The sequence below is a fragment of the Vigna angularis genome, chromosome 1, assembly GCF_016808095.1.
Source record: "Vigna angularis cultivar LongXiaoDou No.4 chromosome 1, ASM1680809v1, whole genome shotgun sequence".
Taxonomy (NCBI): Eukaryota; Viridiplantae; Streptophyta; class Magnoliopsida; order Fabales; family Fabaceae; genus Vigna; species Vigna angularis.
Window position 1 is genome coordinate 42899240 of NC_068970.1, and position 21326 is coordinate 42920565.

At 32.5% G+C, this 21326-nt stretch overlaps 2 protein-coding genes across 4 annotated transcripts; one reads left to right on the forward strand and one right to left on the reverse strand.

Annotated features, from left to right (window-relative positions):
* The first annotated feature begins 6763 nt into the window (after window positions 1-6763).
* On the forward strand, window positions 6764-12735 carry LOC108319682 (pentatricopeptide repeat-containing protein At3g24000, mitochondrial). 3 transcript variants are annotated; one of them, XM_017550899.2, is made up of 4 exons: window positions 6764-8652; window positions 8877-8966; window positions 9473-9628; window positions 12065-12735. In XM_017550899.2, the coding sequence occupies exon 1, from the start codon at window positions 6897-6899 to the stop codon at window positions 8571-8573; it is 1677 nt and encodes a 558-aa protein (XP_017406388.1). In that variant the 5' UTR covers window positions 6764-6896; the 3' UTR covers window positions 8574-8652; window positions 8877-8966; window positions 9473-9628; window positions 12065-12735. The 3 variants fall into 3 exon arrangements, with proteins under 3 accessions (XP_017406388.1, XP_017406390.1, XP_052727940.1); XM_017550901.2 differs by lacking the exon at window positions 12065-12735 and having other exon boundaries at window positions 9473-9861; XM_052871980.1 differs by lacking the exons at window positions 8877-8966; window positions 12065-12735 and having other exon boundaries at window positions 9473-9861.
* Window positions 12736-17164: 4429 nt separating this feature from the next.
* LOC108319715 (protein SRG1) lies at window positions 17165-19791 on the reverse strand. The gene is made up of 4 exons (XM_017550941.2): window positions 19553-19791; window positions 19236-19480; window positions 18825-19149; window positions 17165-17487 (listed from the first exon to the last, which is right to left on the reverse strand). Exons 1-4 carry the CDS (start codon window positions 19745-19747, stop codon window positions 17215-17217), a joined length of 1038 nt encoding a protein of 345 aa, XP_017406430.1. The 5' UTR covers window positions 19748-19791; the 3' UTR covers window positions 17165-17214.
* Window positions 19792-21326: the final 1535 nt, after the last annotated feature.

Below are 21326 nucleotides of genomic sequence, written 5' to 3' on the forward strand. Positions count from 1 at the left end.
TATCTATGATGAAGTGATAGAGATTTGAAGAACTAAACAATTCTTATTTGAGCAAACAACTAAAAAGTAGTATTTGATGAGCATACAAAAATCATCTACCTTTAAATAGTAATATCAGAATTTCCAAAACAGATCCTAAGACAAACAACCTATCCTTTTAGCAATATATGTTCATTTTAGTACGGTTAGTACAAAAACATAGCAATTCAATTAAAGTTTGGTATTTTCCTTAACCCTTAATAAAGAAATATAAATTAAAACATAAAAAAAGCCATTTACGATGAAATATTTTGGCTAAAAAGACAACCTAGAAACAATGAGTCACAATTAATCTTTTTTGCACTTATAAATAGAAGTTTGTTAACAATATGAAATAATATAATTAACCAATAAACAACAAAAAGACAATGAAAAAAATGTCTTATATACACTTACATATTCATTTATTCTTTCAAAGCTTATAAATTAAGCTTATAAATTGTGACTTAGTAAATTAATATTAAATTGTCTTGTAGTAAAAGGAATTCTTACTAGTAAATATTTCATATGTGTAAAATAACTTCTTATTCTTATAAGATGACTTAATAAATTCTTATATGTGACAAATGAATAAAAAATTAGATGACCTTGATATCATCAATAAGTAACTTTGTTTAAAGGTCAATTTTTAAAGGAAATTTTAGTATATGTACACATTATTCTCTAAATCATATATCTTTATTTTAATATGGTTGAAAAGAAGATATATATGGTTAAATAAAATTTTATTATTTTTTTAGTGTTGTCAAAATGGGTCACTCGACCCGATCAAGTCCAATTTATCATAGGTTGACCACTTAGTGAACCCACCCAACCTGACTCACTTTTTAGCAAGTCGAAAATAATGAACCCGACTCGTCCCAAATGGGTTAAACGGGTTGGCTGACTCACTTAATTACAATATTTTTTTAAATCCAACAAAAAAATAATAATTTTTTTTTGTAATTCAACTCTAAATAAATTTCACTCTAAAGTGATGTTAAACTCCAAAGGCGATTAAAAAAAAGTAACATACAACTCAAATGTAATTCAAAAGTGTAAGATCCAGAAAAATAGGGGTCTTAGAAATAAGGTAGTCTTGAGACTTTGGTGTTTTTGTTGATAATTAGTGTTCTTATGTGTACATCTTTGTTAGAACATAATTGTTATGTTATTTATTTTATTTTCATTCGTACAGAAAAGACCTTTAACATCACCCTTTAGACGTTCAACACTCGAATATCCAACGTAAAAAATGACCAGTGGTATTTTCCGTAAATAAAACAATCATATAGGCGTCTGTTTTGACGGGAACAGACGTCTAAAGCCATATAGACGTTTGATGTGGGGGGAACCGACTCTATATGGCTGCATTAAAACACCGCGAACGCGAGGCAGCAGTTACGCTCACTTAATGTTCATCATCTTCCTCGCGTTTCTCTCTACGGGTTACGCATTTTAGGTTCGTTTTATCACTTTTGTACCATTTTTAAATTAATTTTACTCCGATTACATCACTCTTTGATGCATTATCTTTCATTTGAACCGATTAAAATGCGTTTTCGTTGGGTTTTGGTGCAATTTTGCTTGTGTCCTTGGGCGACGTTCTTGGGCGGCGATTTCTTGGGTTTTGCGCTCCTCTAATTCTCTCCACTACGTTTTTAAAACCATCCAATACAAAAAACAACGTACAATACATTCTCTTCAACTAAAATATAAAGTTGTAAACTCGAATCACCATGAGCCAAGAGCAACCCGAGAGGCCTCAAGCGGAAAAAGATCCAATCAAATACGGCGACGCTTTGGACGTCTGATCTGTAATGTCAAACGTCTATATAGACGTCTGACCTGTATGGATCGGATGCCTCATTAACGTCACCCATACAGACGTCGAACATAGATCAGACGTTAAAAGCCCAAAATAACAGACGTCTAAAGCTCTTTCTACACTAGTGTTTATTTATATTTTTGCCTAAGGGTAAAATGGTCTTTTATCTTTTATAATTAGGTGGAATAAATTAAAATAAGGGGGTGTAGAAAGGAAAAACATGCAACTTAAATAATATGGAAAATAAATAAAAAGATATTATGTGAATATTTTAGAAAATTTAATTGTTGTTATTTTAACAATTAGTTAAATAAAAATAGGAGATATAATCTTGGTGGGTTTAAAGATTAAAAGAAATATTATTATTAGAGAAAATCATCATTAGGTATTGTTAGATGATATAAAAGATATTTTGAGATATTTCTAGTTAAAAGATATCTTAAGATATTATTAGATGTAATTAGATATTATTATTAGCTAATAATACTAATAACGATAATAATACATTATTGATAGACTCATTATAATTAGAATAAAATATATTATTATAAGTGAGAAATATTAGAGATAAAGTTGGGTTATTTATAAATAATAACGTATAGAGAGAGGTAGTTTTTGGTGTGTTTAGACACCCTAGAAAACAGAGAAAGAGAGGAGATTGGCGTTTTGGGAGAAGAAAAGAGAAAGCAACATAAACTCTTAGTGCAAAGGAAGATTGATGGAGTTTCGGGATTGTAGATAAAGCCTTAGTATTGGCCAAGGTATAGGGAAACTTACCTTTGTTTGCTTGTTGTTGTATCTCATATGTGTTCTTGATTATCTTGATTAATAATCTTTGTGTTGATGCATGTATATGAATATTGTTATGATTATCTGTGATTATTGTTGGGTAAGGGTTTGTGTATGCATGGGGATAGGGTTTATGAAATATTTGTGTTGGGTTTTTTCTATGAATGTATGTATGGCTTGTTGGGTTATCCCAACAGAGGGTTTGATGCTAAGGGAGAAGTAAGTTATGATGCTTGGGGGTTTCCATGCAAATATATGTTGTTAAGTGTTGGGTTATTGGAATTCCTTATGTGGAGAATAGGTCAAATAATGTTGATCATTTTGTCTCACTTTGTTTTAGTGGAGGTAGGTCAGATTAGTAGGACACATTAGAGTCATTTGAAGAGAGGGAAAAGCCAAGTGAGAGAGAAAGAAAGAAAAGAAGTCATTCCCGCATAACATAAAACCTGCACTGGTGTTTTCCTCGTTGTGAAGTCGTTCACTATTGGATAGGGCTGATTTTCTGACAGTGAGTTCAAAACATATGGTTCTTCATTTTTACTGTTCGGATCGTCAATCGAAGATCTAGTTTGGGAGAAAATAGCCTTGCATCAGAAGCTCTGTTTTGGGGAATTTCATAAAATCTGCACTAGCGTTTTTAGTTTTGTAAAGTCGTTCACCGTTGGATCGGGCTGATATTTGGACCGTTGGAGAACACAGCCTTGCAGCATCAACAACTCTATTTTGGAGAAGTTATAGAACGTGATGAGAATTAGAGAATGAGTTTAAAGGTTCTGTTTAGGGTGAAGATTGACTTGTGGTTGAGATTGAAGCATGAGTGGAAGATGGAATGCACAAGAGTGTGTGTGGATAATGATCATGATGCATGGGAGATTAGTTTACTTGTTGTACCTATTAAATGTTGGTTCTATCTACGGATAGGTGTTCTCTTTGACATTGGTTATTGAAAAGATAGTGGTGAATCCCTTTGGCATTGGTTGTTGAAAAGGGTGGGATATTCCCTTTGGCATTGGTTATTTAAAACGGGGTAACTCTCTTTGGCATTGCTTGTTGAAAAGAGAGTGACATTCTCTTTGGCAAATAATTGTATAAAAGAGAATGGTATTCGAGTGATGAATCTTCTTTAGTGAGGGGGATAAATGTTCAGCCTTATGTGATAGGAGAACAGGTTCGAAGCCAAAAGAATGATGGCTCGAGTGTATCTGTATGGGGAATCTATAGATGTGACTGTAGGAGTGGCTATAGTCGGTGAGGTAAGGTACATGAATGTAACTAAGTCTTGTCATGATGGAGTTCATGGTTTGGTGATGCTTATGGTGTGATTCATGATTAGGATAATCATGATGGTGGTGTATCTATGGTGATGCTCAAGAATAAAAGTGAGAAACTATGTTAATGAAGTTAATGTTTGAAGAATGTTTCAAGAACAAATAGGAAACTTAGAAACAATTATGATGAAATAGGCTAATTCCACTATTTTTCCAAGATAGATTCATCATCGGTTATCCCTAGATCATTGTTCAATTGATTATTGTTCAAGTTTCAAATTAATTAAAGTACATTCTTAATTAATTTTAGCGCGATCACACAGTTAACCAAAGTAGATTCTCAATCAAATGCAAGACTTTCTAGATTATTCACAATTAATTCAACCAAAGTACATTCTCAATCAAATTCTATTGTGTTTAATCATGTCTATTCTTAAATCTCCTAACCAAATTAAAAGCTAATTAATCAAAGTAAATTCTTAATTAATTATAGTTGAAATTATTACCACCAATCAAAGTACATTCTCAATTGATAGCAAAAACCCGTTTAATCATATGAAAGTTCCTAAAATTAATCAAAGTACATTCTCAATCAAACCTAGAAACCCTTGAACTCATATGATTAATATGCCTGTAGATTCAAACACCTTATGATGCAAAAGTGATTGCTTTTAATATGATTGAGAGATGAAAGACATAGAAGAAGAATAACTCAAATCAATAATCAAAAGAAACAAATTCATTAATTCAACTTAGCCTCAGAATCCATAATGAAATTAGAGTGGAATAGCCCTAGAAGCTTAGCCCTCCATGAATGGAGTGAAACATGTGGTGAAATAAAAGTGAGAGGAGTGGTGAATGAATGCTTCTACTGGAGGAGTCTGAGTGAATGAATGAGTTATGATTTCTGACTCCTTGGGTCTCTTTATATAGGGCTTAATTGGGCTTGGACTCTGAGTATTATGTTGATAAAATCTTTATCTTATATCTTATATCTTTCAAATATTCATCAGATTTAATTAGTTTTTAAGAATATTTGATAAATATTTGAATTAATTTAACAACTGAATTTTCTCTTTGAGCCCTTCTGAATTTTCCAAAATTACACATAAATCCTAAAATTTCCTCTATTTGCGCTTTAGACCCTCATTTCCTTACAAAATTTCACAAGAGGCCTCAGTTTGACTAGATTTAACCATACTCAAACAAACTTGACCAGCTTTAACTCAAGGTATTTTGTCCAATGGACTGCCACATGTCTCCACCCAAAATTAGGGTTTTAGTAGATTGGGGTAAATGAGCTCCTACGCCGCTGCGAAAGAGAGAACGTATTGTGCTATGCGAGAGACGCCATGGCTCGTGAGGCATTGTGTTTTGATGATTTGTAGTTGAGCAGTGGTGGTCTGAGACGTGAAGGCTTTGGCTCATGGTGGTTCTGCTGGCGGCGCATGGTGGCGGTGCAAAGAAGATGGAACTCACGAGATGGATCTTGCGATTCTTCTCCAATTGAGTTGCTGCTTCTGGTTTCTTGGTTTTCCTCTTTGCAGGTTATGCGAATGGAGGAGATGAAGGTCCAATGATGCGCGATTGGAACCTTCACGATGACGCTTGATTGCAATTTCGCCCAATCTTCATTAGGCTTTCTTGATTCTGGGTTTTCTGTTCGGTTGTTCGGTTATGAGGTGGTAATGAACGAACTTGGATGGTCGCGACAAGGAAACTCGTGTGGTGATGGCGCGACGGCGGAGAGGCTTGCGTTTGAGTGGTCTCTACAGAAGTTGCGACATCATTGACGGTGAAGAAGATGGTCGCGCAACGGTTGATGGAAGACGCCTGAGGAGAAGACTTACTAGAGCTGTGCGAATGCTATTCAAACTCCTCAAGCTTCCTCCGAGAGTGAAATGTGCAACGGAATGATAAATAAACTCTAGATCGAATTGAGGTGAGGTGAATTGAGTTGGCAAGGTTGTGGAAATGTTAAAAAGTTAAAGTTATTAGGTAAAAGAAAAGGGTTAGGGTTTGTGCAAAATCATGTGTAAAATCAGAAGCTCCAATTGCAATTTTCAAAATCAGAATCTCAATTCACAAAATCTTGTGCAAAATCAGAAACCCTAATTGCCAATTTGCAATTCACAAACAATCACAAACCCCATCTCTCTTCCAACATTTCGGCAACTATCACCCTATTGTTGTATTCTTCTTCACCTCAAACCCCCACAACCAGAAAAAACCCATTCAAAGAGGATGAAGAAGGTTGAACAATAATTGAGAAAAAGGGCTGGTGGTAACGTTGGTGGTGCTCCTGGCCATCAACGCGCCTTGGAAAAGTTGCAACAACACCGACGATCACGTCTAGCTCCGACGTAAAGGCGAGGTGAGAAAAGTGTAGCCGTGGGTGAAGGTGGTATTGTAGTGGCCTCATGCAAAGAAGATGGAGGTAAGTGCGGTAGGTTTCCTTCTCTCTTTTGTTGTGGTTGAATTGAAAAACGAATGAAGAAAGAGAGATTATGAATGCTGAAACGGGTTGCTGGCAGGCGGGATTCTTCCAATTGCACCTTTAACAAACCATGAACCCAAATTGAAGATCACTTTCACCAGATTCTTGAACCCCAAATCGTGAATAGATTCTAACGTAATTGTAATTTTATTTAACCCTCAGTTAAACTTTTTCCATGTCATTCAAATTTATTTTTAAAATTGACACCTTAAAATATATCAAACGTGTCACATATTGCAAAACTGTACATATCATTCAGTTTTCGCCATAGATGCAATTGCACCGTTATGTTTTTCTTTTTTTTTATATGAAAAATGTATGAAATATATTTCAATGGTTCAAAGGCGAAGGATAGTGGGTGTTTTTTTTTTTTTGAGGTTACAAGTGTTTAAACCTGAGTTTGAAGCAATGGTGGTTGAAGTTGAAAGTGTTGTGAGAAATGCAGATGAAAGAGAGAGTGAGTAATGGTGTGGTGTGAGGAGAAGGAGAAGGAAGGATGGATCCACGTGCGATGCACGCTCGGGCCATAAGATCGGAGACCAAAGACCGCGCAGTGTGGAACAAACTCATAACCAGCTATTTCAAATCAAACCTCTCTTCCTATGCCAGTTCCCTCTTCCATCATCTCCCTATTCCTCCCAACGTCGTCTCATGGAGCGCCCTCATCTCCGGCCACTCCAACACTCTCTTCTCCCTCCGCCACTTCCTCGCCATGCTCCGCTACCCCACTCTCCCCAACCACTACATCCTCACTTCCCTCTTCGAATCCTGTGCCGCCGTCTCCGCCCTCTCCTTCGCCCTCTCGCTCCACTCCCTTGCCCTTAAACTCGCCCTCGACCGCCATCCCTTCACCGCCTCCTCCCTCCTCTCACTCTACGCTAAGTTTCGCATGCCTTTCAATGCCCGCAAAGTGTTCGACGATATTCCCCACCCGGATAATGTCTGTTTTTCCGCCTTGGTCGTTGCTCTCGCCCAGAATTCCCGCTCTCTGGACGCTTTATCCGCTTTTTCAGACATGGCACGTCGGGGTTTTGCGTCCACTGTTTACAGCGTTTCCGGGGGTTTACGCGCTGCGGGTCAGCTAGCTTCTTTGGAGCAGTGTAAAATGATGCATGCACACGTAATTGTTGCGGGGTTTGATACCAGTGTGGTGGTGGGTAGTGCTCTCGTTAATGGGTATGGTAAAGCAGGTGTTGTTAACGATGCGAGGAGGGTTTTTGAGGATAGTTTGTCTCATATGCGTATTGTGGCGTGGAATGCAATGATGGCTGCTTATGCGCAGCAAGGGGATTATAAATCTGCTTTTGAACTGTTCGAGTCTATGGAAGGTTGTAGACTTGTGCCTGATGAGTATAGCTTTTTGGCGATCCTAACTGCTTTGTGTAATGCTGGGATGTTTCGGCAGATTGATCAATGGTTTACGAGGATGATTGTGAATTATAGTTTGAAGCCGAGTTTGGAGCATTGTACATGTATGGTGGGTGCAATGGCGCGTACGGGAGAATTTGATCGTGCTGAGAGGGTTGTATTGAATATGCCGTTTGAGCCGGATGCTGCAGTTTGGCGAGCTCTGCTATCGGCTTGTGCGTATCTTGGTGAGGCCGACAGAGCTTGGTATATGGCAAAGAGGGTATTAGAGCTAGAGCCGCATGATCCTTTTGCTTATGTTGTTGTTTCTAACGTGTTATCGAGTGTGGGGAGGTGGGATGATGTTGGAGAAATGAGGAAGATGATAAAGGATAGGAGGGTGAACAAAAAAATAGGGAGTAGTTGGATTGAAGTGCAGGGAGAAGTTCATGTGTTTGTGGCGGCGGATTGGAAGCATAAGAGGTCCAAGGAAATTTATCAGAAGTTGTCAGAGCTTATGGGGGATATTGAAAAATTGGGGTATGTTCCTGTTTGGGATGAGGTGTTGCATAATGTTCAGGAGGAAAAGAGAAAAGAGGCTCTTTGGTATCACAGTGAGAAGTTGGCTGTTGCGTTTGGGGTTTTGTGTGGATCTGCACTACCCGGGAAGCCGTTAAGGATTGTGAAGAATTTGAGGATTTGTAAGGATTGCCATGAGGCTTTTAAGTATATGACAAGAGTTTTGGAAAGGGAAATTATTGTGAGGGATGTCAACAGATACCATAGATTTGTGAATGGTAGCTGTACGTGTAGAGACTTATGGTAGAACATATTAGTGACTGTGAATATGTTAGAGAGTTATTTCGAATAACAGATGATACTGAGAAAACCTGATTTTTTCAGTGGTAGGTATTTTTCTTACTGTAGTCCTGTAGTATGCTTTCAATTTTTTTTTTTGGCGTTTTATCTTCTTTTTGAGTTCAATCAAATTTAAGATATTTCCTCACGAACTTTTTAGTGAAGGCAGATAGGGGAATTGTGACTTTGAAAATTGCTTACAAACAAAGAGATGTGTGGAATTTGTGTTATTCCCTTTGTTGTTTTCTCATGGTTATTGCATGAAATGTAGTTAAGGAGGTTGGGCAGGGAAGTACTCTACTTATTCTACTTGACATATGATGTGTTAACAACATTGTGAAGAAGCTCTAGAGGTGACTAGGTGAGTACACTTTGGGTCTCATGTTCCTTAAAGATTGCTTGATGCGGGATGCTATTTCAGTCCCGATCAATAGCTTGATTCGTAGTTCAAAGTCCCACTATGGAAAACAACTACACAAATTTACAAATGCTAGAATGGTTAAGACTTCTGCTTCAATGTATTCACAATGAAAAGTTTAACTGCCAATTAGGAAACAAAATTGATGGAAAAGGAGGGGACATAGAAGGTAGCTAAACAATAAAAGGTTATCTCTTTAAAATAGCAAGGAATAATTATAAAGGTTTCATTACATTGTTTTCTTTCTTTGGCTTTGAAGCCACTTAAATTTTTGACTTGCTCTCTAGGATGTGCTAAATTTCTATCTCAGTAACCATTGGTAAATTAATGAATGGTCATTTTATCAGAGTTCTTGGGTGATCCTGTATAAAATATTTCTAAAATATGCTGACTTCTTGTTTTGATTTGTATTAGAACTTCGTCCTAATCACCTTTTCCATTGTTTCCAGTTTTAATCACTTGAAAAACTGCATCAAATACAGAGACACATCGGGGAGAATGGAATGGAGAAAGTTGGAATGTGTTTGGAATTTGTCAATGTCAAAACACGCCTCATCAGTCAGTCAAAGAAGTAAAAGTTTCTTCACCATTGGCTGCCTTGATTGGTAAATTCAACAGCTTATACAAAACTCATAACTCACTTCTTACTTGGTCTAAATAATGAATTGTCAGTTTCAAAGGCTAAAATTATTGAAAGAAACAATATATATTATAGATATTCTTCCATTGATGTTACTACAAAGCATAAATTTTCCAGAAGGATACTCACAATGACTACCTAGTGCTACATCTACACTCTACTTGATTAAAACACAATACATACGTTTCTTATTTTATATATTATTCGCATCCTCATTATTTTAAGAAATTACACAAGTATATGCATGTGCACACATTCGACAAATTAGTTGTTTTTGAATTAGTTAAAATAAAAATTGAGTTATTCTAAAAGTTAGTTTTCATAGTTATTTCTTTTAGTATTTATTTTGTATATATTGAATTTTAAAAATTTAAAGTATTTTAATATTATTTTAATTATAATATATAGTAAATTTTAGATAAATGATCTATTTCTAATTAAATATATTTATAACCAATATTTACTTATATTTTTAAAAGTATATTATATGTCAAACTAATTTTGCTTAGTGAATTGTCAAATAATATTAAAATGGACTCATTGTGAATAATATTAAATGTACATTCCACATTCTACCTTTGATAGCGGAAAGATTTTCCATTCAACCTGATATTGACAAGGTTTCTTTATAGTTTGAACTGATTCAGCAACCACTTTAAGTCGATAACGTCATTGTGTTTTTGCACTTACTATTTTCTTCGTAGCAGGTATCTTGTTATTATCGTCTACAATTAGATAGATTATGATAAATCATTTTATAATTTGAAAAAAAAAATGTAATTTCTCGTACTTATCAACATTAAACTTAACTCATCATTTTTGTTATTCTACTAAATTAAAATTTTCTAGGATCTTACAAAAAATAACTCTCATTTAACAATAATTGTTGACACAAGATTATATTTATACAAAATAATAACTACCATAATTAACTTCCATAAAACACGTCTAAATTAGCGGAGAAGACATCTGAATAATGTTTCCTACTACTACTGAGCTAACACATTGGTTAGACGACTTCTCTAAACAATACTAGTCTTAGTAGAAATCAAGAGAGCATTCATTTGAACCACATTGATATTAGAATATACGCATTTGCTACTGAATGGTCTAAAGGAGTTAGATGGTATGGAACCATTAGAGTACCTAGGAGCTTTAAGAAGCTTTTATTGAAATAATCTCAAGAAATCTCCATAAACACAAATCTTCTGAGCGAGAATAGCTACTTGCCACTTAGTTATTATAGGCTTTATCACTAATCAATTAGATCAAATCGAAGCAATCAATTAGATCAAATCGAAGCAATGAAAGAATTTATCACTTATTAGAATCTTCATAATCATATCAGAGGGAGGGATTATGAACTGTGGAGACTTTTATCACCTTAATAAATTCTTTAGAAATATCTTCTCTTACAAAATGCAACTTGATGTCAATGTGCTTCATTATTTGATGATAAACTTGGTTCATGGTTAATTGTATAACATTGTAGTTGTCATAGGAGAAGGTGACAAATTGGTCTTGCATCTTGAGCTCTCAGCTAAACCTTGTACCTTAAGGCTTAATTTACTGCTTCTGTTGTGACAATGTACTCTGCTTTAGTGGTTGAAAAAGTGACAACCTTCTAAGTTTTAAGCGCTTCTATACAACAAATGAGAAATTTTTTGGGTCCAAACACCCAATGTAGTATGAGTTAACGATTTAATGTTTCCTTTTAGTTGTAAACAATTGTTTTGAGTTTTCATTAAAAGACGTTTAAAGGATATGAATTTTTATTTACGAGTTGTTTAATTTATTTTTATTTTCACGTTTAAAAATGATGATTCAGAACATTATGAATGGAATATTACATACTGTAATTCGTAAACATATTATAGATATTATAAAACCTAACTATTATTCCATCTTTATTATATTATAGATATTATAAAACCTAACTATTATTCCATCTTTATTATTGTTTTAGTAATAGTATCAATATTATTCTTATGCACATAATAAATAAATATTTATTTTATAATTGTTGTAACCATTGTTTTATTAGTAAGTTTATATTGTTAAAAAAATTTAATTACTTGAAGATTTTTTTTATCCTATATAATTTAATATAATAACATGTATATATATTTTAATATATATATATATATATATATATATATATATATATATAAAATACCTATTTTGGTTCCTATATTTGTAACTTTTGTTTAAAATAATCTTCAACTTTTTTCGGTATTTAGAGTGGTATCTTTTTTTGTAATTTTTGTTTAATCTAATCATTTTTTCTTAGTGACGTTTAAATTGTTAACGACACAGTGTTCACGTAAGTCTTAGTGAATGACGTGGTTGCCCATGACAATGAAGCAATTAGGGTTTTCTGATTTGAGTTTTTGATTTGTAGGTTGTTGCTGTTTTTCGGTGGTTCATGGTGGTTCTACGTTGTAGGTGCGTGGATGAGACGTGATTTTTTGGTGGTATTATCTAGTGACACCAAAAAGCGTTGAACTCGCGATTTGGGATTTTTTGGTTTGGAGAAGATGACAAATGACATTCTGCATAGTAAATGCAGTTAGGTTTCGTTGCGTTTGGAAAAGGAGATTTGTCGTGGTGAAAACTGGCATTGCAATTTGGGATTGTAGGTTCGGGATGTGATTCACAATTTTAGGTGCTCTTGATTTTGTGGTTTTGGTTTCTTTTCCGATTTGGGGCTTTCTGCTGCAGGTTGCGATTTCTGCTGCACGTTACGATTTCGAAGAATGGTGGCTTGTAGTGGCTCAGTGTTGCTATGTGATGGTTGACGAAGATGGAAGGTGCAAGGATGGTGAATCCCTAACGACGGTGGAAGGAAACCATGGTGATATGGTTATGAGAGATTGAAGATGATGAGGTGGAAAGAGACCATGGACAGCCACGTCAGAAAAAATGGGTCACGTCATTCACTAAGGCTTACATGGACATTGTGCCGTTAGCATTTTAGACACCATCAGGAAAAAAAAAAGACTAAATTGAACAAAAATTAGGACCACTTTGAATGTAAAAAAAAAAGTCGATGACCACTTTAAACAGAAGTTACAAAAATAGGGACCAAAATAGGTATTAAACCAAAAATTTAGTTTGTTTTCAATTTTTTTCGTAATTTTTTTTATAAAAGTTTATATATTAAAAGCATATTTAATCATATAAATTATTTTTTAAACTTCTAATTGATGAGTTAATATTTTAGTTAGATAAATTAAAATAATTATTGGAGTTACATGTTAAATTAATAATTTAAAGTTATTTGTAAGTGCAAATGATTTAAATTATAATACTATTATATATTTATACTTTTGAAAAATATAGTATAAAAAAGTTAATTTTTTGAATTACTTTTTATTTTAATGTTTAATTTAATAAAAGGGTCAACAGACCGGCTTGAGCTAGCTTGCTTTTTGGCCCGTCAAATTGACGGGTCAAACCAAAATGGGTTGACATGTTGAAATATTCAACCTAAGAGAGTTACTCCCTCCACCACCACACACTCCTTCCTACACCTCCTCATTCCTCTTTTACCCAACTTTCGATTTTAACTTTTATCAGCATTCAACCACTACGTTTTCTTAATAGAATGTTATAGTACTTTTCCAAATTGAATATTAATGCCCTTCTCATTTATGTGAGACGTGCTTCTGCTGCATCACCGTGCTTGACAGAAGCAAGGAAAAAGATTCTAGAGAAACGTCACAGTCTTCCATACCACAAATCAGACACGACCTTGGATCAGGTAACAAAACCAGTTGTAGTTCCTTTCAATTGGAAGCATATCCCTGGAAGACACAAGGGCAATGGTGGATCTGAGCCTCATCCTCCCAAGGCCACTTCAATCACTCCAAGCCCAAGGCTTCCTCCAGGAAATTCAACCAATGCTACTAAACAACCATTAGAAAGGGAAAATAAAGCTGCAAATAAATTCAAGTCCTCAAATAAGTCCAAAGTCAGTGTGGCAAAAGTAGAAACTAAGAAAGAGAGAAAAACAGAGAAGACAAAGAAAAATAGTTGAGAACAGAAGGTCCAATGTGAAGTATGATGAGGATGATGACAATGATACCTTTTCAGATGCTCTTGAAACACTGTCACATACATAATCATTCTCTATGAACTTAAATGTGAGTGGTGTAAGTGGATTAGAACCAAAAGACACAATGGAAGTGGGATATTCGGATGTCCATATTCATCTACAGATGTCGGTATTCGTTGAAGGCCAAATAGATATCCGACTTTCGTTATGACCTCCGTTCATGCCAAAACACACAACTATGTAGGATGAATAGTAGCAACAACACAGCACACCATCACAGAACACACCGAACACCAAATGCATGAAACAATCTATCATCTACCATGCATACAAGCATAGGAAACAACCACTAACCTGTTGGAGAGCAAACGCACAAACCACCATTGAATCGAACTACCACCAGATCGAACCACCACCGCCACGAACCCCCACCGTCCCGAATGACGCACTACCAATGCACCAGCAACGCACCAAGGCGAGAATGAAGGGTGGTTAACGGATGTGGAAATGAAAAGAAAGAGAGAAAGTGAATGTTGGGGGCGGGGGGATGGGGGGCTTGCGGACGAGAGAAAGAGTGAAAGTGAAAGTGAAAGGAGATTACGGTTTTAAAAATGAAAAGTAAAATAGGTAAAGATAAAAGTAAAAAGAGTAAGATTGGAATTTAGAAAAAATTGGAAAGGTGTAGGAAAAAGATGGGGTGGTGGAGGGAGTAACACTCTCAACCTAACTCGTCCCTTTTTGAACAAGCGGGCGGGTTCGCCTGTCGAATCTAATCCATTTTGTCATCCTTAAAAGGTTGCTCCTAATGGCTCTAGTTTTCACATATTATCCTAATTACACAAAAAAAAAATTTCAACTAAAGATTTGATCACATCCTTATGGTCACATATAAACAAATATTTACTTTGAACTATTTTGATTCACATATATTAGACTAAAGACCAAATGCAACTCAAAATACTAACTAATTTAAAAAAGGTACAAAAAAATAAACTTACTTTGCTTTTAGTTCTAATTGATTGAAAGTGTAGAATTCTAACAAAAATCACTCATACAATCTCTAATATTCAAACACATGAATAATGAGGTCATAAATCTAGAATGAAAACATATAATATAAGAGTTATAAAAATATGATGATTTTTATAAGATTAATAAAAAAATTATTTATAGTTTGATATTTTATTAATAAAATAATTGACGGTCATATTTAAAACCATGGTTAGTTTTAAACTATTTTCTAGATCCTCACAAAATTCATTTTTAATAAAAAAAACAAATATATATATATATATATATATATATATATAATTAAACTAATAAATTTATATAATTATTAATTTCCACATTGCAATGTCACTTAACAAAAACAACTTGGAATTCTTATAAATATAAAATACCACATGAATGGAAAAAAGGATATTGAAAAGTTAATCAACTAGAGGTAAAATACACCATCTTCCTTTTCAAATAATAATCAATATAATTAGTATTACTTTTTGTTGATTTGTTTTTATCAAACTATATGCTTTTATCTTTTATTTGACTATTTGCTGTCTTATCATCTATGTCCATCATTATATTAATTAAAAACCTCAGATTTGGCATAGTCCGAAGAGGACATTAATTGAGTCTTTTATATATAATATTACATATTGAACATGTGTAAATTGAAGATTTAATTAATAGAATGACGTGAGTTGGCCACTAAGCTTTGCTGGTAATAATTCATTATTTTATTTCAAATATAATAAATATTTATTAATAAAAATATAGGATAATATTACATGCCAATAATTTTGTAAAGAAACAACTAACTATTAACGCGATATAAAATATATGAAGCAATACAAAGAGATAATTTTTTTTCCTATTCAAGTTTTTCTTTGCGGTATAGTATTTCCCTTCTTAATAAATTAAATAGTTTGGAAAATATTTATTATATTAATTTTTTTAAAATAATCTTAAAAGTGATTTTATGTCTAACTTAAAAATTGAATATAATGTAAAATTTTTATTCAATTATAATTTAGTTATATTTTTCAGATATTCAATACATCCTTCCTACTAAAGAATAAACTTCTCAAATATGGAATTAAATATTTATATGTAGTTCAACAACATTAATAGATTAAATAATATTACTAAAATATATTTTGATACCATAGTCCTTAATTCAACTTTGTAAAATTAATAAAAAATAATAATATTTATATTTCACTTATATATATATATATATATATGTTAATTTGATTTTTTCTCTAAAATATCACAAAAAGATTTATTGTGTATTGTTTTGAAACTTTCGTATATTTTATTATGTAAAAGTTTTTCTTTTAAAACATGCCTCATTGTAAATGTCAAGGAGTTGAAAAAAAAAATCTTTCACCTATACTTTATTAAAAGGATTGGACATGATTACACCCTAAAATTTTCGTAAACTTAGAATTGTTACAAGTGAAAGTATTTATTTTGGATTACAGTTTTATTATATGTAGTGTTTTACAAATTATTTTAAACATCGATCGATGTAAAACTTTTTTAATGTACTCAAACTTGAGAACAAATATTTTAATGCTAAGACTTCATATTTACACAAACTGATCCAATTTTAGTTTTGGTTTCTAAACTTTTCTTTATTTTTTATTTCTTCGAACTTTGAAATTATTGTTTTTAATATACAGTATATATTTTAAGTCAAATTATTAATATTTATTTTAGAAATAAAAAAATATTTATTACTCAATCACATATTAAAAAGCATCGTAAACATGTTATTGGGTATTGTATGAGATTGCATGTGTGATCTTTCGTTAGACACAACACAAGCACTTATATGTTGTTATATAACAAAAACAAAACTTTGATTTTAAATTGTAGAAAGATAAAAGACGACCCTTTTATTTGTCATAAAAAACATTTAACTACAATTCAACCCTATAAAATTAATTTATAAGTTAAGATTTATATTTATTTATATAATATGATTTTGGTCTTATATCTAGTTTAGAGGTTAAATACACATAGATATTTCTACAAGATAAGATATTGTATGCTTTAAGCCAGACCCTCACGGATTTGCTTTTGGTACCACTCCAAAAGACTTCTTAATAATGGAGGTATGTTATGTATATATAAACTCATGTTCATCTCTTATTTTATCTGATGTCGGACTTTGTTTGTACCCAACAGACTCAAACTTAAGATAAGAAGAAAGGATGCATTCACATCATATCTAGAACATATATACACATGCAAATACATGCATATATATATATATATATATATATATATATATATATATATATATATATATATATATATATATATATATATATATATATATATATATATATATATATATATATATATATATATATATATATATATATATATATATATATATATATATATATATATATATATATATATATACTTTGATTGCAATATTTGAGTTTATGATGGATAAAGTATATAGAAGAGGATATGTTATATTAAGTTGAATGTTTGAGGGAGTGAAGAGTTTTAAGCCTCATTTTGTCCAAGTGGGACTTGCCATTAAGATTGCGAGAGAAAAAGTCTTTGAAGTAATCTTCCATGAGCATGGTTTTGAACAAGGGAGGGTTTTCAGAATTTAACAAGCTTTTGACAGGTCCAATCTCTGCCTCAAATCTAGGGTTGAAGAACATGGCAATGGAGATTCTCTCCTTCTCTTTGTTCACTGCAGCTCTGTGCTCTATGCTCGTATAGGCTCCATTACTTAGAATCTGCAACATCACCCAAAGCTTCACTTTTTCTGGATATGGTCATTCTATCATTTACATTGAATAACATCATTCTTTAGATGTGCAGAGATAAATGCAATCTTAAGTGAAATTTTTACAATAATCATTTTATTTTTTCCAACCCTCAAAACATTCCTATTTTTGAGGCATTAAACACATACTTTCAAAAGTTATTTTATTTTATTTTGTATCCATTGTTGTTATGATAACCATCCCTTTGAAGTGGATTCAAATAAGAGAAAATAAATTGAGTAAAAAGAAAACATGGATAACAATATTCTTTCTTTTATTAGTTGAGGAAACGTTAAAGAAAATAAAAATAAAAACGACTTCTAGAAGTAAATTTTTTTTTTTAAAAAAGACATTTTTTCCATTCTACTTTTCTTATAGTTTAAACTTCTGAACTCTTCACTTTCTTTCTCCTCAAGTAACTGTTTTTGTTATTCCAATTCCAATTTCAAAAATAAGCGTTATGATAAGTAAACTTTATTATTCTTGACAGTTCATTTAGAGTAATCAAACCAAGTCAATATCATGCATATTGCACATTCAAGTAATATATATAGGTTCCTCTAACCTATCTAACTAATATACTCATTCAATCAAGTTCTTCTTTGTTCATCTTCATCTCCCTACATAGTTCATAATTGATGTTTTGATTCGTTCAGTTTAAAAAGGAAAGGGAGGAGGAATGCTAATAAGGATATAGTAAATACGTATTTTAATTAATACGTATTTTATATTATCTATTTTACTAGTTCACTGACGTATGAGGTATTATTTGCTTTAAAATCTTATATCTCGATTTTTTTTCTTATAGACATCTTTGTGGAATATGAGAGAAGAAAGCAGAAAATTTGTGTTGATTTCTTTCTACCTTATCTCTCTTTTACTTGTACCATTCTTACTTTTTCCCTTTTCCCCTCTCTACTTCTAATTCAAATGGACATGAACCTAAACTACTTATAATAAACTTATTCATCAAACAAATTGAATTAAAAGCTTTTTGAAAACATAATTAATTGCAAAGATCACACATAAACTATTTCAAAATATTTAAAATATCATATACTTATCTAAATTTTAATTAAATATAGGTTATTATTATTATTTTCATAATAAGTTTTTATTATGAGTATCGATCATTTGTCCATAAAATTTTAAACCGTTTTCATTGATTGCCGTACGTAATCCTGACGTGATGATGTTGAGTTCTGTTTTATCCATCTAAAGCAAAAAAAAAAAAGGTTTATCTTATAAAAAATAAATCATATAAAGGAAGAAAAACATAAGAAAAAGTAAAGAAAAGCATGACAGACCTCCATGATGTCTCCAACGTTAACTACAAAAGCATCTGGTAGAAAGGTCACAGGAATCCAAACCCCACCTTTCTTTATCTCCAGACCCTCCACTCCATTCATCTGATGAAGGATGGTTATGCCTGTGGCATCAGAATGAGGGGTCAACCCTACAACCATCTCTGGTTTAGGGCATGGTGGATAGTATGTCATTCTCACTGACTGCATCCCATCATAAAAAAACTCTTCCACTTCCTTCATCTCCATTCCTATGGCTTTTCCTAGCAATCCAAGAAGTTCCATACCAAGCTTCCTCAGTTCTTTGAAGTATGACTTCAAGCTTTCCCTTCACAAATACATATATACATCTGTTTATGTTCATTATGTTATGTCAACTGTTAAGATAAAAACTCTAACTTTTGATTAGAAGACCTGAGTGATGGAGGGAGCTGAGGGAGAAGATATGGCTTTCTTCTTTCAACTGGGTTGATCACCATGTAGAATCTGTCCCCCCAGTCAAGCTTTTGATCTTTACATCTAATCACACTTCCGTAACCTTGAACATCACCTGCTCTGATTTGATATTTCTTCTTATCTTCAATGGGAAGTTGGAAGAATTTCTCAACCTCATGTTTCAGCTTCTGCAGCAGTTCAGAGCTAACACCATGGTTCACCACCTGCATAAAGAAACAGTTACTGCAAAGGGAAAACTAAGCAACAAATCACTAATTATACTACTAAGTAGAAACCTGAAAGAAACCCCAATCTTTGCATGCTGTGTACAGCTTGAGAAGTTGAGCATCTCTGGAATTTTCATGCAGCAAGCTTTTAAAGTCGAAAACGGGAATAGTTGGCAAAGAGGGTTCATCTGATCGAATAGAAGGTTGTTGTGGGCGAATATACATTTCTGGTATTCCCATTTCTGGTTTGTTGGCGACTTCCATGACACCAAGAACAGAATGAGAGCTCCCAAAGTCACTAACCTGTGTTGAAGCCATGATTAAAGGTGCATGCCACCCAAAGGTGTGATCGGTATTTATGCAGGAAGAAGTTCAGTTTGGACCCGTTCTTGGAGGTTAAAAATGTTATTATATTGTGCAGATGTCTTTGACTGTCACTAAATAATGCGTACGGCCACGATGCTTATCAATCCCACTGTAACAGCTTCTTTTCTTCCAACTAATTTATTTTTGTATACAAATTATGTAATCTTCTTTTTTATACAGGCACACATATATTTATATATCATTTAAAAACGTCTTCGTAATCCAAATATTATATTATTATAACAAGTTATCAAAATAGTTTTATTTAAAATAAGTATAGTGAAAATTACATCTTTAATCAAATCGTATCGTAATTATTTGTCACACCAAATGTATTTGATAAGATTTAAATAGCCTTTATGATTAGACAAATGGCAACACGTTCTTGTATATATATGCATCAATTAAATTAATCAAAATTTGGAGTTGCACTTATAAATGTTATGCTGCATGGAAAATTCAATTATATATATTATTTGATCATATGTATAAGGTGTTGTATCGTATTCATATCAGTATGGATTTGTAAGATTTAAAATACTATAATATTGTTCAATAGTTTTTAAATATTTTAGGTGTTTAATTAATTTGTTTGTTTACTTGCATGTTGAAACTTTAATTTTCAACTACTATTTTTATATTAATATTTTGTAAAATAGGTGAATATTTTGATTAATGTTATAAAAAACAATCAGGTCAATCCATTTTTATTGTACTATAATAAATAAATAAATTAAGTAAATTTACTAATACATCAAGCTCTATTACACTGAATCGGATTATCAAATTTTTAATTCACTAATAAATGAGTCGGGTTGAGTGTAACTGTAATGAGCTAACCCATGTGAGCAAGACCAATTCACTTTGATAACCTTAGATTTGTGTATATGATTATTTTAATATATGAGATTCACCTTAATCAATTAAAACTTCTTTAATATAGTTCAAAATAGAGCTTATTTTAGAACTTTCAATATTTAATTTGCTAAACTTATGTTTTAATGTAATAAAATCACTTGAAAATGATTTTAATTGATTAAAATCTCATTTCTAATTGGTCATAACAAGACATGCAAAATGAGTTATATACTTGTTGGAAGTTCCACATGAGATAAGACCAATTTATAATATATAAGTGGGTGCAAATCTCACCATACAAGCTGGTTTTGTGGGGTTGAATTAGGCTTAAAGTCCACTTCTTAACATGGGTGCAAACCTCACCTTACAAGCCGATTTTTTGAGTATGTTGGAAGTCCCATATTGACTAGAAATAAAACTAATTTACAGTATATAAGTGGATATAATCTAGTTTTGAATGATTAAAGTAGAGTCTATACTACAACTTTTTAATTTTAGTATTTACATACAATTGACTCAATAATCATTTTGATTGATTCTATAATATTCTAACATATTAAAATACATTTTAATGTATTAAAAATGTAATTAAAAACTAAAAACATCTAAATAACTTCAA

What these genes read in the sequence shown, in the direction of transcription:
- LOC108319682 (XM_017550899.2), top strand. Translation starts at nt 6,897, where the DNA reads ATGGATCCACGTGCGATGCACGCTCGGGCCATAAGATCGGAGACCAAA.
- LOC108319715 (XM_017550941.2), bottom strand. Translation starts at nt 19,747, where the DNA reads ATGGAAGTCGCCAACAAACCAGAAATGGGAATACCAGAAATGTATATT. An exon ending in AAGATTGGGGTTTCTTTCAG is followed by an intron (nt 19,481 to 19,552) that starts GTTTCTACTTAG and finishes TTCTTTATGCAG; the next exon opens with GTGGTGAACCATGGTGTTAG. An exon ending in ACGTTGGAGACATCATGGAG is followed by an intron (nt 17,488 to 18,824) that starts GTCTGTCATGCT and finishes GTGATGTTGCAG; the next exon opens with ATTCTAAGTAATGGAGCCTA.